Below are 17,994 nucleotides of genomic sequence, written 5' to 3' on the forward strand. Positions count from 1 at the left end.
AACCAGTTGGTGACCCATTTGACCGTGTGGGCATCGACACCACAGTCTCCCAGCTTTTTGATGAGGACAGGGTGAGAGACAGTGTCGAAACCACAAGCAGTTCTGCTTTGAAGGCATCCCCAGCCACTCACTAAGAGCTGAGAACTTGCAACCTGAAGGGATGTGCCAGTTCTTTGCCCAAACCGTACTGTTTTTTAATTCTGTATAACAAAGAAGGGTAGAAAGCAAGACCTACAATTTTGGCACGTTCTGCCAGATAGCTACCTAGACAATAGCATTCATGGTGCCTGCTCTTTTAGTGCAACTACAGGAAGCATCACCCAAGGGTTTGCCAACAGCTGCCACACACTAATAGTGGATGTGTGCCATTTCTCACTCTTGCCTTTCTTTAGGCACTAGATGGTTAGTGTGTGGCAACTGCCAAGTACATGTAGCCCTTTAAGGGGTGGTTGCAGCATTATGGACTTCGGAGTACAAGAGAAGACCCTAGAAGAGCAGGTTTTAGACAAACTTTTCTTATCAAGTTAGTTCAATAACTTCCAGATATCTGTTGCAGACACCAGCTAAATGTCTTCTGCCAGAGCTTTCTAATGTTCTACTTGATTTGTTATTGCTTTTCCCTTTCTCACTAAGGGTATTTCAGTGAAAAAACAGACACTTAAAAAAAAAAAAAAAAAAAAAAAAAAGGCATGTGCTCTTACAGATTGATATAGACTCTATTGTAACTGGGATCTCCAAGAAGAGTTATAATGGAAGGTAATAATCAACTGGAAATAAAAGTAGGAACAGATGAACTTACATTGTCATGAGGCAGCGCCACAGGTGGAAACTCTACCTCACAGGGGAAAAACCCAACAATGATACAAAACACAACAGGTCCTGGGGAGGCTGATACCTCCTTGCTAGGAGAACATGATGGATGACTTTGTGGCTAAGGCTCTGGACTGGGACTCAGGAGACTTAAGTTCAGCTACTGGCTGTCAGAGACTCAGTGCTTGACCCAAGGCAAATATTTGCTCTCTGCATGCTTTGGCACCCGTCTGTAGAGTGAGGCTGATGCTGACCTACCTGTGAGGATTTCCCTAGCAGATTTCCTGCCCTTAGGGCAGGGGGCTGGACTCAATCTCCCAAGGTCCCTTCCAGCCCTAATCTCCATGAAATCTATGAAGTTACAAGATTCAGCCTAATGGAAATGTCTGCTCTGGCAGCAGACAGGCCTGGTGGAACGTGCCACCTCTAGAAGTGCAGTCTGAGGTCTCTCAAGGACCTTCAGCCCTGGGGTTGGAGCACATCTCAGGTGGGATCCTAGCAGTGAATACCTTGCTGACAAAGTTGGGCCTCCAAGGTGGTCATCTCCACCCTGAATCCAAGAGTCCCGCAGTGACATTGTAAGTGCACAGTGCACATCAGATACTGACATAAGAAATACTCTCAGTGGAGTTACTGTTGCCTTGGGGTGGGTGTCGTTTACTGTACCATATTGGACGTTTAGCTGACCTTGTCCCCCTGTATCTTTCCTATAGTGATGTCAAATACTTCAAACAATGCTAAAAACCTGAGGATGTACCAGGTCTATTGTAAAACACTGTACAATAGTCTTGTTGCCTTTCTAGTGTAGGAGTAACAAGCAAAAGCATGAGGCTTGGAGGACAGTAATGCATGCTGGGACATTCTAGCCATGTGGGCATCTACTGTACAGCAATGTCTAGTGGTAACAGGCACAATTCTGTGACCATCTTCTGAAGCAACACCAGTATTCAACTCCCTTCTGTAGTAGTGGATAGCACAAGATTAATGTTGGCTGAGTATAGCAACACACATCTCTGTTTTTCATGTGCTGTCCCTGTCAACATCTATTAGAAGGCTGTTTTTAAAGTCTGGCCAGTTTTCACTAGGTTCACTCTCTCACATGAAACTCCAGTGTATTAAATCCTGTTTTATAGTGTTCAATAATGCTACTCAAAACCATGCCCCCCCCAAATCTTCACTGCCCTTTTGTTCTGAGCATCTGTCACCTGCACAAGAGCAGCAAACAGTCACAACCACACACACCAGTCTGAGGTCATACAAGTGGTTAAGTAATGCAAGCCGGTTGCTTTTGTCATCTTGAACATGGACAAAAACCATGCTTGAAGGGCACCTGATGATTATTTTTATTGAGATAAAGAGCAGGAAAAAAGGATTTCATTCCTGCTCGTGTGTGGAGACTCAGTAAGCAGGGAAGCTTTCACAATAATTTTGCAAAGTTATTTTGCTCTAGTTCATTTATTGGTCCCCCACTAATTCATGCAGTAAAACAGGTGAAAGCAAGAACTAAATATTCCCAAAATAAACATGCAGGATTTTTGGACAATTTATAGGTCAAAGCAGAAACACACCAAAAAAGAATCTCCTTATTAAAAGAAATGATTTTCCTGAAGTCCCCCACAATGAAGAATCTAGTGCTAAGACAGACAAGTAAGGCAGAAAAAATCAGCATCCTCCTTCAATGCACTCCTGAACTTTATTTTAGCTTCCACTATAATTTTTACCCCATCTCATTTGCAAGACTACAAGAATAAATCTTTGGCCAGTGTTACTGAAAGGTGCAGGACATAAGAGCTTATCCAGACTGAAGTTAGTCTCTGGCCGAAAATAATCTTCATAAAAGGAAGTGAAAACAAAAAACACTCCTGCCTATTTTTTTTTTCTTTTTAATTAAATAGGCTACAAATCAATTTAGAAGACAAACATTATGCAGCTGCCTTTTTTACTTCTGGACTGAGAAACTCCCCGAGCCAACAATCATGAGGTCTAATTGGTCAAGGATGCTTCTGCCAGAAACATGTTTTAGGAGCATACAGTATTAAAGCTCTCTGGGAGATGCAGCCAAAGGTCTCCTTAAAGTGGAACATTTTGCATCAGCATGGTATGTCACCAGCAAGATAGTACCAGATTCTCACTGGCAGGAGGAAGGTCAAGTCAACAAGCTGTGATGGCAAGGAAGAAACAGGCCTCCACAGTACCTTAATATAGCCCCACACACATACACAGATACCAAAAAAGATGAGATTTCCCAGCGAAACATTCTAAAGATCAAGTGTTACCATGTTGAGGTTGCCCATAACATCCAAACTCTTCCTCTATTCCCCAACATATGCAAAAGATGCGTTTTGTGGGTTTTTAAACTCACACAGCTCTTATTTTCTCCCCATCTGGGTAGGCAGTGAAAGATATACATGCTTGCATACACAGAAGCCAGGTCTTGTTTTACAGATTGTGGGGTAATCCAAGTTTAGGCACTGCTGGACTAAACACCTCTTTTCCAAAGCTTTAAAATTCAGTAAAAGGAAAACTCTTAAAGTGACCTAAAATTCCATATAAAAAAAAATAAAAAACATAAGAACTTCATGATGCGCATGTCCTTGCTAAACAGAAGTCTCTCCATTTAGGTACTTAGCTGGCTCTTAAGTATCTCTGCATCTCCAGAATGCATAGTTGTGTTCCACAACAAGCTTGCAATATATGGACGTGCTAACATGCCTCAGTTTCCCCACTTCAAGATGGCAATGGGGAAACTGAGGAATACAGCAATTTAGGCCACATCTGTAGCGTGAACTTACCATGTCTGGCAGCAGTGCTCTCAGATGTGCTGTTCTGCTCCAGAAGAGGATCCTTCTAAGGCAGAAGCAGTGTAGGTACATCCATGCACTGCTTGGACAGGCTAACTGGTACTGTCAATCAGCAGTGCCAATGACTCTGTTCAAAACATCAGATAGCTCGGGCTACTTTCCTTCCAGCTTAGGAGACAGCAACACAGAGCACTGCACAACGTTCAAGGGCACCACTACTAGGCTGAGTTTACACCGCAGACATGGCCCAAATGATCTGTCCAAGCTGACTGCTAGGCAGTCTGTGGTAGATTTTTTTTCCTAAAGTAGTACATTAACTACCCAGTCATCCCTCCTTCCCATCCTGCACTGCCCTTAACCTCACCATCATAACATATACAGCAAGGCTGAACCCACTTATGAGCCCTGTTCCACACATGTCTGCATTCTGAGGATGAAATGCCACGCAGCTTCTCTGCTTAAATACCCATCACCAGCACAATGCTAAGAAAATTATCCAACAGAGACCAGATGTATTGGACTAGGGTAGGCATTTTTGGAGGAGTCAATATCTATGAAGACTCAATAAAAAAAGGTAGCGGGGTTGGCCTATGGCTATTAGTCCAAAGCAAAATTACTTCTGCTATGGGCTTCTGAAATACTTCATCAGTAAGTACACAAGAGCTTTGTGGCTTGGAGAACAATCTTGAGACTTTTCCAAAAAGAGAGGTGTGTACAAGGATTACAAGGTAAAGGAAGCAGAGACGGCACAAAGACTCACCATTTGTTTAGGCTACCTGACAGCATGACTGATTGGGGTGCATAATTCATGAATAACCCTGCTCCCAGAAAGCTGTTGGTGGGGCAGCTTTGGAAGGGCACCAGTCAGGCCTCCTCTGGCACAGGTGAAAATGGATTCACACCAAGTGGAAAGATCCAGCCAACTAAGTGCTGCAGGAGTATGTTGCAGCTAGGGAGGTTACTTCTTTTCCCTTTTGTTTGACTTGGGTTTGATTTAAGTGCTTGGCACAACTGATGCATCTGCTGTGACTAAATAAGCAGTCAGGCAGTGCTGATTAGCAGAGGCACCAAAGATGCCATTATTCTGCTGAAGACTGGGAAACTATCCACTGGCTAAAGCAGCAGCCTATAAAAGAAAGGCTATTACTGGTCAGAGCTCAGCAATATTTTTTTTAGTGTCATGGTTGCAACTGGGATTTGTTATAGACTTTCCTTGGAGTAGGCTTTTAATGCCTATTAAAGTGTACTATGGACACCAGTTTGGAACAATTTACAAAGAATTTGAACCTCTTTGTATTGCAGCCAATGTAAATGCTGCCTGGCCAGCCAAGTCTCCAGAGCATCTGTTGAAATAGGTTTAGTTACTGGCATGTGTGAGGGTGAGAAAGATAACGCCACCTCCTTTTTCCTCTCCTACCCCTATCTCAGCCCCTAGAAGAGCATAAGTCTTCCAGTTCTATTAAAAAAAAAATATTGCTACACATTCTCACAATTACAGACTTACATGCAACAAGTTAAGAGCATCAGACCAGACAGATTATTGAGAAGTGTAAACTCTGCAATAGGAAAAGTTGAGAACTGAGAGCAGACTGGAAAGGGCAATCAAACAGGAGTGAATACCAGCATCACCTTTTGCACCCAGCAACGGTTACTGAAATGAAACCAACTGTTCATTTGTAGCAAGTCAGGCCCTTGGGTGTTGTGTATTTATTTGCACGTGTACATATTAAAAATAAAAACAGTTTCAAAATGGAGATTTGCATTTCTAAAGGACTGCTCATTTCCTAACAGGATGCAATTTCTGCTCATTAGTGCAAACAAAATCTTATCTTCATAGTTAGAGCCACCAGAAGGTCCCAGGTGAACATCATGCAAGCTGTATGCTATGAACATGGAGAGAGTTCCCACTTCCCTTCCTGCACGTGGGAGGAAAAGACTGGTGCTCTCTGACTGTTGTTAGACCACAGCTGATCAGAAAGCCAACATGAAACCCTGCTTAAATGAGCTGGCTCTCATTGTGCTAAGTGTCAGCTCCATGCCAAGGAAGTCATTGCTGGAAAAATACTTCCCATCCCATTCACCTGGGAAACTAGAGTGCAAATAGGAAGTATTTTGCCTGTGTGAATTCCTGAAGCCCATCTGCACTTGACAGTACCTGCTCACACAGGTTTCAGTAATGTTCCCCCCTCCCTCCCCACCTCCAGCTTTTAAATTAATTGAGCAAAACAGTTCATGGAAGGAGGAACACAGACAAAGGGCACTACAGAACTGCTTTTGTATAGAGCTCCCTGCCAGAGAAGCAGGAATTTGGGTCCAACTCAACTCAGAAAGAACACAGCTTAGTGCCCCTGAGGTGCTTAATGCAGGTGACAGAGCTAAGACTACACCACAGCACAAGCGCAGACTGCAATTTACACAAGATGGATCCTTCCCACACCAGACACAGGGAGGGCAAGAGGCTCTTTAAAGTTACACCCTTCACCTGAATACTTAGTAACTACAGGTGCTACAGGAAACAGGAGGTGCAAACAGAAATTGACAGACTGGAAATGTTCTTCTCCAGTGCATTTGACAGTATTTGGTAGTTTTTAAGAGTACAAGTCTTGTCTTCAAAAAGACAGGCATTTAGATGCTGAAAAAGTCACTGACTTAAAGTGCTCAAGTCATTTGTGAAAGCACGACTTAAGCACCCTTGGGGGGGGAAAAATGTTCCTCTGCATGACTACTGTTTCACTCCTTCCTTGTACAGTAAGCCTCCTCTGCTTGCAGGAGCTTTTCACCCAGCAATGAGAGAAAAACAATTCTCCTACCATACAACCTGGCATGGAGTTCAGGGGAGATATAGGGACTCAACTGCTAAATTGTGGTGGAAGTTCGTGGTGCAGTGGTGCCTTTAATTTTGCTCTTTGTGCCACACTCCCCACTTGCTCCTCAGTGGCCAAGAGTGGCACCATTAATTGCCTTTTGGCCACTCAGTAGCTTGGGGAGGGTACACACAACAAAAAAGTGAAATTAAAAGCACCACTGTGTTGTGAACTTCTAGTGTGATTGAGGTAGGTTCCTAGTTATGAGGAAGCCCTTATGGAAGGGATGCTATTTGCAGTACCCGAGAACTTAATGGAAGGTATGGGATACTGAACACAGTACTAGGAGTGTGCTGCAACATAAGGCAGGCAACTGGCCGGCCACTTTTTGATCAACTCTAACAACCAGAGGATGATGCATGGTTTTGCAAACAAACACATAGTAATCCCATGTGATCGTCACAGAGGAGGAAATGACACCACAAACACCTGGGAGCATCTTGATGACTTATACATGCAAGAACAGCATCAGGACATCTGAGTTCTTGTCTGAAGTCACCTATTCTAGTCCAGGCCACACTGCCTCCAAACATGGTTTACTGTTAATTTTGAGGAAAGGCAGGTAAAATACTCAATTCCCATAGATTCTTAGCTGACAGAAAAGTTATAAGCCCAGCATTACAGACCACAAAATAGGAATTAAGCTCCAATGTTCTTCTAACTGATAAGATTTCTATTACTGGGTTCCTAAACACCTTTTGATTACACAACAATTATGCCACTTAAGTTAGTACAGCTTTCCTTCAGGTCCAGATAACAGCCTTCACTTCTTTAGACAATAAATAGCAAACTGGCCTGGTTTTGCTACAGGATAAAAGAAAAGAGTAAAGGAGCTTTGTCACTCACCCTCATGCATTCCAGTGTCTCCATAACACTATAATCCCCCGAGTCAGATGGGGGTTATTTAGTTCAGCTGAAGAGAACTGTTCATCACTGCCCAATAGCTGAAGTGAGCTAATCTGTGACAAGTCTGCAACCTTCTGTTTCTGGCAACTTTTTCAGAAGAAACTTCAAACCATCCAAGTTGAGGTTTATAGCAGTACAAGGGTCAGCAGCCCTGGGGTGTGATCAATGGACAATCTGGGCCCACAGTAAGGAGCTAGAAATGAAAGACTCCCCTCCCCCCCCCATATTCAGATCAGTCTTCCACAGCTTGGAGGCTGGGCTGAATGAGAGGACTTGTGGCAGGGGAAAGGAAGTCTTGATGCAGATTTTTTTTTTCTTATTTAAGACTTTCTCCAACCATACCAATACTATAAGGGAATCTCCCAGGGAGGCTTCCAAGACAGACTTATCACCAAGTTCCTACTCAGTTTGTGATCAGTCACTTGCATCTGCCAGGAGTTTCTCTGTACATCTAACTAGTGTGGTCTCAGGGATACAAAAAGGTTAACCTAGATCAATTCTTCACTTGCTCATCACAACACCAAATGGCACCACTCTGCTAGCTCTATTCATAACCTGTATGGAACCAAATTATCTTGACTCCACATGCTTTGCTGACAGTCAAGTCTCAGATGCGTGGTATGATACACACAGCATTTAAAGCTTCTGTTGCTCATGTGGACAAGAGAACCATGACACTGGCCGCAGCCAAAGGGGTGTTCCAGAGAACTGCCCACAAAACACCAGAGGTGTGTGTATACAAGACTAAATACAGCACTGGAGGAGGTATAGGCAGTATACCCTTGTAGCAAGTGATCTCTGTCTAGAGCCCACAAGAATATACAAGAAGTCCTGAGGACAGAAAACATGATGATTTTCCCACCTGGATAGGCAAGCTGTATATAGCAGAACTTCACAGACTAAAGCCCTACATCATTTCTGGGTCCTCCGGTCCAGTCAACAAGTCTTGGACAGAAGCTAGTTCTCAGCGAGAAAAAAAAATCTAAAGGAAAAGAAATGCTATGAAGACAGAGCTCATTTCCCCATCCCAGTGTCACAAGCAAGCAGGCTAGTTTATTTGGCTTAGGGGGACACTATGCTGTTGAAGTTCTGTTACTTTATCGGAGATTATAGTAGTGATGCCATTTTGCTGTAATACCTAGTGAAGACTATTTAGAGAGGTGGGAAGAGTTGGAGCTCGGAGCTCTCTCCAACATAAGCAAGTTGTGAAAGTTACATTATGCTTTCTGCTTGGACCTAAAGCAGCACCTCAAATTCTGACTTCTTACTCCACGGGTTAAAGAATCCATTTTCAAATCTGAATAACACCCCCCCGTTTTAAAACCAGCTCAAATATACCCAGATCGGCCCATTTTGTGTAACTGGTTTGTGGGTGGTATGAGCTGTAAGAATTTTCCTGGGAAAGCTGATGTTTTCTGGGAAAGTTGAGGCTCATCACATTAGCTGTCAACCAAGAACCTGAACTTTATCATAAGCTCATTCCAGAGACAAGGCAAAAAACTGACCCGTGTTCCAGATAATGCTTACTTCAGCCCATATATAAAATTTACAACCCAGTAAAATAGCATTCTGTTGTGTTGCACTACATAAGTAAATACCTGCTCATCCCTCTGTTGGTTGGTCAAAAAAGGCAAAAACAGGACATTAGAAAACAAAACGGGAAGATACTGAGTGGTATCTCCTAGTATTAGTTTGTTTCCCATCCTTCGGAAGATCTGATAATTAGGCAGAGTCCCAAAAGATTCAGTTCACAGCACCTACCTGAGCACCTCTGGAGTAGGATCTGAAAATGGTGCAGAACCGTCCCTGGCCAGATGTGTCCCTGGAACAGAAAAATGTATCAAATCCCAAAGTCTAAAGAATCCCTACACTTTTCATTCCCATGGATGATGCTAATGGGATACCAGTGTTGACCTATAAATGAGTCCTCAGTGTGGATCTCTGCACTATGCACAGTACCTTCCTGCTGCTTTACAAGCTATTTCCCGAAGAGCTTGAATTTAAGCCTTTACCCCAGAGAAAGATCAACTTCAGGTTAGAACCCATACATACCATAAAGGTTACTTCCTACAGTTATTACCAGGGGATCCAGGTTTTCTATTCACCATAGAAAAATGTGCTAAAACCCAGATCTTCTCATTTTAAGGAGAAAAATACGGGAAACAGAGGATTTCCCCTTGCAGGCTGACAGAGTTGCAGCCTGCAAAGGGTCTGGGGGGAGCAGAAGGGCAATCAAGCAGGGGGCACACATGCATGTGGAAGGAAGGCAGCATGAGCGCAGTTCCTGCATGCAAGTGGATGGAGGGGGGAGGGACTGAGAACCCCATAGCAAGGGAGGAAAGGAGCTGGGTAGGGTTGGGGATGGTCAGTGGAGCCTGGAGTTTGAGGCCCAGGCAGGGAATGAGACAGAGCTGAGGGTGACTTTTGTGGAGGGCAGCTCCATACTGCTGCACAGACTCCTGGAGGTAAGATGGGGGGGCACATGCCTCCCCCTCAGATTTGGCTGTGGGGTGGGGGAAGATGCAGGCTTGGGGCTCCCTGCCCTGCTGCCTTCCCCCCAGGGGCCCCCATACCCCAATGCGCAGGACCCAGTATGGCAGGGAAGCTCAGTGCTGTCCCTGGGAGCTCTGCACCACCATGGTGTGGCACTCCCTGCCTGTCCGGCGGCAGCAGCAGGGGTGGTGGCACAGAACTGTGCCCTGACCTGCTGCCAGGTGGGCAGGAAGCACCTTGCTACAGCAGCACAGGGCTCCTGGCAGCAGCACTGAGCCCCCCCAACTCACTCTGCCCTGCCATGCCAGGTCCTGTCTGCTGGGCTGTGGAGGCCCCTACGGGGAGGACAGCAGGGTGGGGAGTCCTAAGCCCATAGCAGGCAGCCTATATCCTCACCCCCACAATCACAGGCTGTGCTCTGGCTGTCACCTGCAGGAGAGGGGGAGCCAGGCTTCACACTGTTCTGCTTCAGGAGCTGCTGCCTCCCACAGTTGGCAGCCAGGGCTCAGGTACTGCAGGGGGAGGGCAGGAGTAGGGGTAGGGGGCTGTGGACCCAGGTCCCTGGCCCTATAGCCTTGGCAGCTGGAGGTCCCCTCCAGTGGGCGAGGAGGGGAGGTGTTGGGAGTGAGGAGCAATAGCATGGGGCAGGGCACTGGCATACTAGGGCTACTCAGCACCAAAAAGCAATGAGTAGGGAAGGGAAACAGAAAAAAAAACAAAACTGCAGCTGGACCTGTGTCCTGGTGAGCCAAAGGGGCAAGTAGAGCTCTATTTTTCCATGATAAAAAACCCAAAATCAAATGCGAAAAGGTATTTAGAATTTGTTTCATCAGACAGACTGAGGCACTGGTAGGCTTCCAAACTGCTTTAAAAGTTGTAAATATATCAATAAAACAATGTGTTCAGCCGATGCCTAGATATATACACACAGCGGTGTTTCATTTTAATCATGGAAAAAATGGATTTGAGGGGTTCTAATTGGAGAATTTGCGATTTTTAAAAACACAGAAAACCAGGATACCTGGTCATTACACTTCTGATGAGACAACACTATCCAGGATCTAGTGGAGAGGCAGAGAGCTGGAATTAATAGCAACAGGAGCCCCTTTCTCTAGCCTTTTTCACAAATTGAATATTCTTCTTGACCTCATGAGTTCAGAGGCTCTTGTAAACTGGAACTGACCTCTTGTGACAGTAGACACCTTTACATATAACCTTCAGTGGTCACCCTGTACCTTGATATTCTTGATGCTATATAGTATGCTCTGGAAGTACAACATGGTCTGTAGCAGGAGAGGCACATCAGGGTGCATATTATGGACACTAGCTGCGTGAATGCCTTATTTATTAATTTAGGTAATTCTTTTAAGACTATTTAAACCTGACATTACATTAACAGCACATCAACATTCAACCGGACATCTGCAAGATTACATGAAGCGCAGCATGCTGATCTAAGCTGTGCCTACTGAACTGCAAGTTGAGGTCAGGCTAACCAAAGAGCATGTTATGTCGTCTTCCATCCCCACTGTGTACGTTTGACAATGTGCTCCTCCCAGGTCAACGACAGGCACTGAGAAGTATGATCACCCCAGATCAAGTTTCCAAGAGTTTCAGATTGACTTTATTATGCATCTGATGTGAAAGTCAGAGGTGCTTTATGTTTCAGGACAGCCCTGCCTTCAAATTTAAGCTTTGAGTGGCATATTATGGGACCAAGGAATCATTTTTAACAGCTAACTGGAGGGGGGGGGCACAAAACATACTGCTAGTTTGCACAAGGAATGGGAAAGTGCTAATGTGGAGATTATATTCCCTTAGCATAAAAGGGTGAGGTGGCTTTCTCTGGTATACTACACAAACCCCACCCATCAAAAACAAACAAACATGGCACTGGAGCAGGGACAGGGAAGGATAATGAGATTGATCAATGACCTGGAAAACTCAAAGGAGATTAAGATTAGGATTATCTACTTTATCAGAGAAAGAGAGGACACAATAAAAGGACAGAATGTAATGAACAGTCTAGAGCAGTAGGGCCAACTTATTTGGCAGGCAGGCAGGCCATGAATTAGCTCTGCACCCTACGAGTGCTATTCCAATATTTTCTCATGCCTGATTTGTTCTCTGTTCTCTTCTTTCTGCTCCTTGCCCTAATCTGCTGCTATGTTCCCTGTCCCCTCCCAAATCTGCCATGTACCACATGCATACAAACTGCCCGTGCTACTTGTGGCACCTGTGTCCAGGTTGGCCACCCCTGGTCTAGAGAAGGAAGAGGCGATATTTCTATCTTCCCCCTCTCCTACCACAAGAATGAGATGATGTTCTATTAAATGAGTAGGGAGAGTAAAAGGAAAATTTGAATTCAAGCGTTGAACATGCTACCCTGGCAAGTCACCAAAGCCAAGAACTTAATATTCAAATAGGAACTGGACATTTGTACAGATAAAGACCATGCAGAGTTATTTCAATTAACAAAAGCAATTTTGTATGAATACTGCTGCTGTTCTCCCTTTGCAGTTCTTCCCAAGAGATGTGTGAAGCCAGTTAAATTGGATTTTCCAGAGAGGGAAGCCTGTCTAGGAATAGACACTAGTGTGCTGGAGGGGAAGTTACATGGGGCCATGGTGGGGAACAGGGAGCTTTGGTTACTGGGTACAAGTATGATGTGGGATGAACATATGGCATTTGAGCAATAGCTCTTAAAGTGTAGACTACGGGCCACCCATAGCACACAGAATTAGGCATGGAAAGCAAAGCAGAGGGAGACAGAGGGCAGCAGGGGGGTGGAACTTGGTCTGCAAGACAAAATGGCTTTACCAAGTAGTTCACAGAATTTAAGACGAAGAAATGCTGTAGATTAACACCACTCCATGAGGCATGGAAACACATTAACAACAAAGCACTACAATACATTTTTCCTAAAGATAATGCATATAATCTTGAAAGTAAACAGTAACATTAATGGTGTTCTGCCTTGGACCATAGCAAAACAGTATATGGGGTAGGCATATGTCTGCTTGCTCTTCAGATATGCAAGCTCACTGGGTTATTCCAGAAGGAAACTAGGAGTAGGCCAGCATCTCTTGCATACAAGGGACACTCAACCCCTGGACTGCAGGCCAGATTTGGTCCTTGATGCCATCTCATCTAGTCCATGGGGCTCCCTATGGATTTGTGGGGAGCCTTGTGGTCTGTGCCCTGATTCCAGTGCAAGGAGACTGGGTAAGGGTAGCATGCAGTCCCCAGAGTCCGATCCTGTCCAAGTGGGAGCGGCATGGAGCCTTATCTGGCCGGTGGGGCCAAAAACACAAGCACCATTGTTTTGCACCATTACAAATGAATCCAAACATGTTTTCAAGAGGAAGCTATCATCTCTCTCCAGTTGGAGGCTTCAACAATAATGTTCCAAGACATTCTGGGCCGGCTGCCAAGGTAGTTTAGTAACATAACTCACCAGAGTTCCAACTTGACCCTTCTGCCATCCAGCAAGATAGTAGTGGTCTTGTAGTCAATTCCTGCAAGGAAGCCAACAAAAGCTGAGCAAACATTGAACAGGTCTTTAGAGTATGCAAGCTACTTTCCCCTGGTTATTGCATTCTACTGTTCTGGGGTTTACAGAAGACACTCCTTTATCTGATGTACCATCTGGTACTTTGGGAGTACCTTGAATTAGAAGTGATCAAGGGAAGAATGTGCTTTGATGCAACCCTTGTGCTCCCCCGCCCCACCACCTCTCTTTCCATTTAGTTGTATCTGGCTCTTCCAGTCTTGCAGAAAAACCTCTTGAGATTGCAATTCTATGGAACATACTGGTTTGTGCCATGACCTGAAGTGATAGTGCTAAAAATTTAGTATATGCTGTGGGCCAATTACCTAGAAAGAGTCAATGTTTTTATCAGCGGAACTTTAACTTATTTGGTCTGCAAAGTACAAGTCTTTTTAAACGAAGCTGCACCCCATCTTGCAACCTCCCTTGAGGGTATACCCTAGGGACTGATACCTAGAAGTTCAGGAGGATGATTCCATCAAATACAGTCCCCTACATTCACAGACAAAGGATATGATCCCCCAAAGTTACCACTGCAATCCCCTCCCTCTCCCCGCCCCATAATTCATGCCAATCTGACCTAGAGCAAAAATTCCTTCCTGAATCAAAATTAAGTATTCAGTGTGACCCCCATGTCATAAGACCCCTAGTCAAACTTTTGAGTTTGCCAGGTACCATCAGAAGCATCAGTGCACCCACTCAACCCCCCCTACACACACAAGCTTAACTGTGGTAACATCTCACTGCCTCAGAGGAAGGCAAAAGAAGCCCCCAGACATCAGAGTATTCATTGTGGGGGGAGGGGGAAGATTGCTTTTTGGACCCAACAAGGGGCCAGCAAAAGCCCTAAGACACAGAACTACCAAACAGCTTCCACTTTACAAGTACTAACTTTATCCCCCAACCTTGGGGGATCTAGCTTTACCAGCGGGACTGATCCCATGTTTCCTAGTCCATGAGATTGGAACATGCAAACAGAACTGACACTTATGAGCAAGGTACATCTGCCACAGCAGTTGTTTTTAAGTAAAACATCTCACTCGGCAGCAAGGAGGCATCTGCTTCAGTGCTACTGTGTTAGAAGAGCAGAGTCAGTTACTCTCTCTTCATCGTCTGTGCTGCTGACTGGTAGAAATGGTAAGGCCATTCAAACCATTCGAAACATTTCACCACTTCAAGTCAGTGAGCTTCAGAACCCTGCACTAAAACAAAAGTGCCGAAACACCATCTGCTCTGTCTGCCATGAAGCCAAAAAATATGCTGCTTACCTCAAGGCTTTGTTTTCACAGAGAAAGTAGTTCTAGGAAGTACATACCAAGGTCTGGTAAGAGTACAAGTGTCCAAGAGTTAAAACCAGAGAGTGAGGGCTAATACAAGAGAAAAAAAACACACAGCTTCATGTAGCATTTGATCTTCACTTGCAAAACTTGCCTCAAGCCTTGAGCAGAGCTATTTAAATGACCTTTCTGTTTTAAGGAATTTTAGATGGGAGCTCCACTCAAAGTTATGTTTTTCCAGATTCTGGTGAAAAATTGGGTTTACAGACTTTGCCTAGGGGGGGTGGTAATACTATTTCACCTGCCTGCTCTTTATTTAAAAGGTTTTGAAAATTCACTAAGGGCTTGTTGCCAAATTAATATCAAGCCTGGAATAGAAGACATTTGCTTAAACAAGGGTCAACAACTTATGGCCCACAGGCTGGATCTGGCCCATGAAGCTAGAGGACTTCAGTAAAGCTCTAGCAGATAGGGGTTTTGGGTGGCAGCAGCACTGTGGGGATCAGGGGGACCGAAGTGGTAACTGCAGCTGCCGTTCTGGGGACACAAGCCATGCTGGAAGCACCTGCTCAGCGCCAAGCTCTGTTAAAGCAGCCCCTAACACCCCGAGCTACAAACAATTGCCGACTCCGACTTAAACTGTAAACAGCTCAGAAAAGCAAGAGTTTTTGGGTCTAAAAGGTAAATCATAAGCTGTGTAAACCACATGGGTCAAATAGAGCAGAGCAATGTTTGAGGAAGGATCAGTCAAAGCACAAGGTCATTTAAAGTCTTGCTAAGTGTGAACCACAAGTCCACTGAGCTCCAGTGTTCAAACAGCACCAAAAATACCAACAAAAGATGCTGATGTTTGGAACTGCAACTCAATTGCCAACACCACCTCAAAAGTGTTTGAGACCTCTGCAAAACAAAGATGATGCTGAGATCAGGAAGCTAGTTTACCTGTTGGCTATTTCAGTTTTAGAGGAAGCAGGATCCCTTTCCAGAAGCATCTGGATTTATAAGGGCTTCATCACACCCTGATAGGTTGGCCCTTTTTAAGATGTCCAATTTGCAAGTCACTACACAGAACACAGGAGAAAAAGTATGAAACAGCCCCCAACATGCCAGCTGGCTTCAGGAACAGGGAAAAGCAGTTGGCAGCTTCTCAGCGCTGTGTTTAAGGAGACTCAAGTGTAGAAAAGTGGGTTGGTTAGTAGACTAAGCACCTCCCACCTCCATTCTCCACTTACTGTAACACTTGAACAGGGTTTAACTGCATGCAGGAGTGGCAACCCTCAGATGAAGCTTTCCATGCTGGGGTAGCGGGGAGGAAGGGGCCAACCTTTGCTTCCTGCCTCTGAGGGCACTTAGGTCTGGAATCTACACAAATGGCTGTTGTGTTACCAAGTATTTACTGTCTTCTACCACAAAATGCTGCCCTAATAATCTGCTAAAACACAATTTTGCCAATAAAGCAAATGGATTTCATCCTGAACCATTAACAGGGGATATCTGCTACTGGAAAAAAAAAAGTTAGATTTAAGCCTTGATGGGGTGCTATAAAAGCCATGATGATAATTATCTTTAGTTCCAACTATTTCCAGTAGTTAGTCAGATAAAGTAGGCAGTTTACATCTTATCTTCATCCCCCACGACATAATGATCGCACTTACTTCCCTATTAGTAACTCTCTCTAAACTTCCAATCCCAGCTGCCCATGCCTGGTTGCAGTCTCACTTCACTGAGAGAGTTTGCTTCTCCATAAAGAGGAAAAAGCTGCAGAAGGAATCAAATAAACACCTCTCCCCACCCCTGCCACATACACCTTTAATTCTGATCACTCAAGACCCAGGATTACTACACAGGATATAGTCTGCTGAGAAATGAGGCTAATTAAAACATCCTCCTGTGCCCTCCCCCCCTCCAGTCTCTGTTCTGTTGAGGTGCCATCCTGCTTCATGTGCAGGAATTCCCTGTGCCCACAAAGCACTGGGATGGAAAGCTCTTTATTAGGGTTATGGTATGTCTGGGTTTTCCCAAACATGTCTTCTTTTTGGGTCCTCCCATCTCCGTCTGGGCAGTTTTTTAAAATACAGTAATCAACAAGTGTCAAGGATTTTGCTCTGCTCAGTACTGAAGTTTTTCCCAGCACTTCTCAGCCTGCCCTAGCAAGGAGCTGCTTGGGGCTGGGTGGGGAGGGTGATTGGAGGTAGGGGGCATCATGCAATCTGCGCATGCATGGGGCTGGCATGTAGCTGGCCAGGGTGGTAGGACCAGCCTAAGCAGCTGCATGCAGGTAAGTCTATGGAGGGCAAGGGTGCCTGCCAGCATTTGGGGAAGCTGTCTGGGTACTGGGGCTGCAGAAAGTCAGGGGAGGTGTCTGCCTCTCCAGTGAGGGAAGGGGGGCCCTTTGAAGGCAGCAGGTAGCTGCGCAGCCAGCCTGGCAGCACTGGGGCCAGTGCCTGTGCTCAGGCTGGGGGGAGCAGGAGGCTACAGGTTGCGAGTGAGGGGCACTGGCAAGGCTGGGGACTGGGTCAGGAGCATAGGGCACAGGCAGTGCCAGGAGACTGCTGGGAGCAAAGGGTATCAGCAGGAATAGGGGGGCTGCGGGTTGGGAGTGAACAGCACCAGCATAGTCTGGGGTGAGGGGGGGATACTGTGGGTCAGGAATGAGAGGCAGCAGCAGGGCTGGGGGGTCTGTGGCTTGAGGGTAAGGGGTGGGGGAAGGACATGGGCATATCACTGCCCCCTCAATCATACTAACACCCCTCCCACCCCCACAGGTGCCCTCTTTTTTTGAACATACAAAAAATTAGAACTCTTGGTTCCAAAAAAGCCCAAAAAACAACCAACTCTTTTTTTGAAGTGAGAAATATGGTAACCCTATCTTTACAGCATTCAATTGCACTGGGCAAGTGCTAAACCAAGACAACTACAGAGAATACCAACAATATTCTTAGGGGTGAAAAAGCCACACATTTCCAGGGTACCACTAATTACTTGGCTATTGTTACTTGTACACCCAGCAGTGCTCAACTGGCTCAGGAACAGGTAGACTCAAACATACAAGCTACAAAACCACAAGCCCACTAAAGACAGGAAAAGCTCCATGGAACTTCTACTTTCACAGAGCCTCCTACTCCATACATGAAACACATTCTGAAAAGGCATCAGTTTCCCTGTTGTGAATTTTTGCAAGTTAGTCATAGCAGTAATGGTTTGATGTAGTGCTATATGAAAATACACTTTGCAATTTAAATGAAAACTAGATGGAGGGTCGTTGGGCCTGGTCACATACAGAAAGGGGGAAA

At 45.1% G+C, this 17,994-nt stretch overlaps 1 protein-coding gene across 1 annotated transcript in view; it reads right to left on the bottom strand.

Moving 5' to 3' along the window:
- The window catches only part of RAB40C (RAB40C, member RAS oncogene family), a 59,719-nt gene that overhangs the window by 9,697 nt on the left and 32,028 nt on the right, over positions 1-17,994 (bottom strand). Inside the window, exons 2-3 of the mRNA XM_019539964.1 lie at positions 13,332-13,392; positions 9,143-9,203 (exon numbers count right to left, since the gene is read on the bottom strand). Coding sequence (XP_019395509.1) covers positions 9,143-9,203; positions 13,332-13,392 — 122 coding nt within the window. The remainder of the gene's footprint in view (positions 1-9,142; positions 9,204-13,331; positions 13,393-17,994) is intronic.

The sequence above is a fragment of the Crocodylus porosus genome, unplaced genomic scaffold, assembly GCF_001723895.1.
Source record: "Crocodylus porosus isolate Cpor-Errol unplaced genomic scaffold, CroPor_comp1, whole genome shotgun sequence".
NCBI classification, from domain to species: domain Eukaryota; kingdom Metazoa; phylum Chordata; order Crocodylia; family Crocodylidae; genus Crocodylus; species Crocodylus porosus.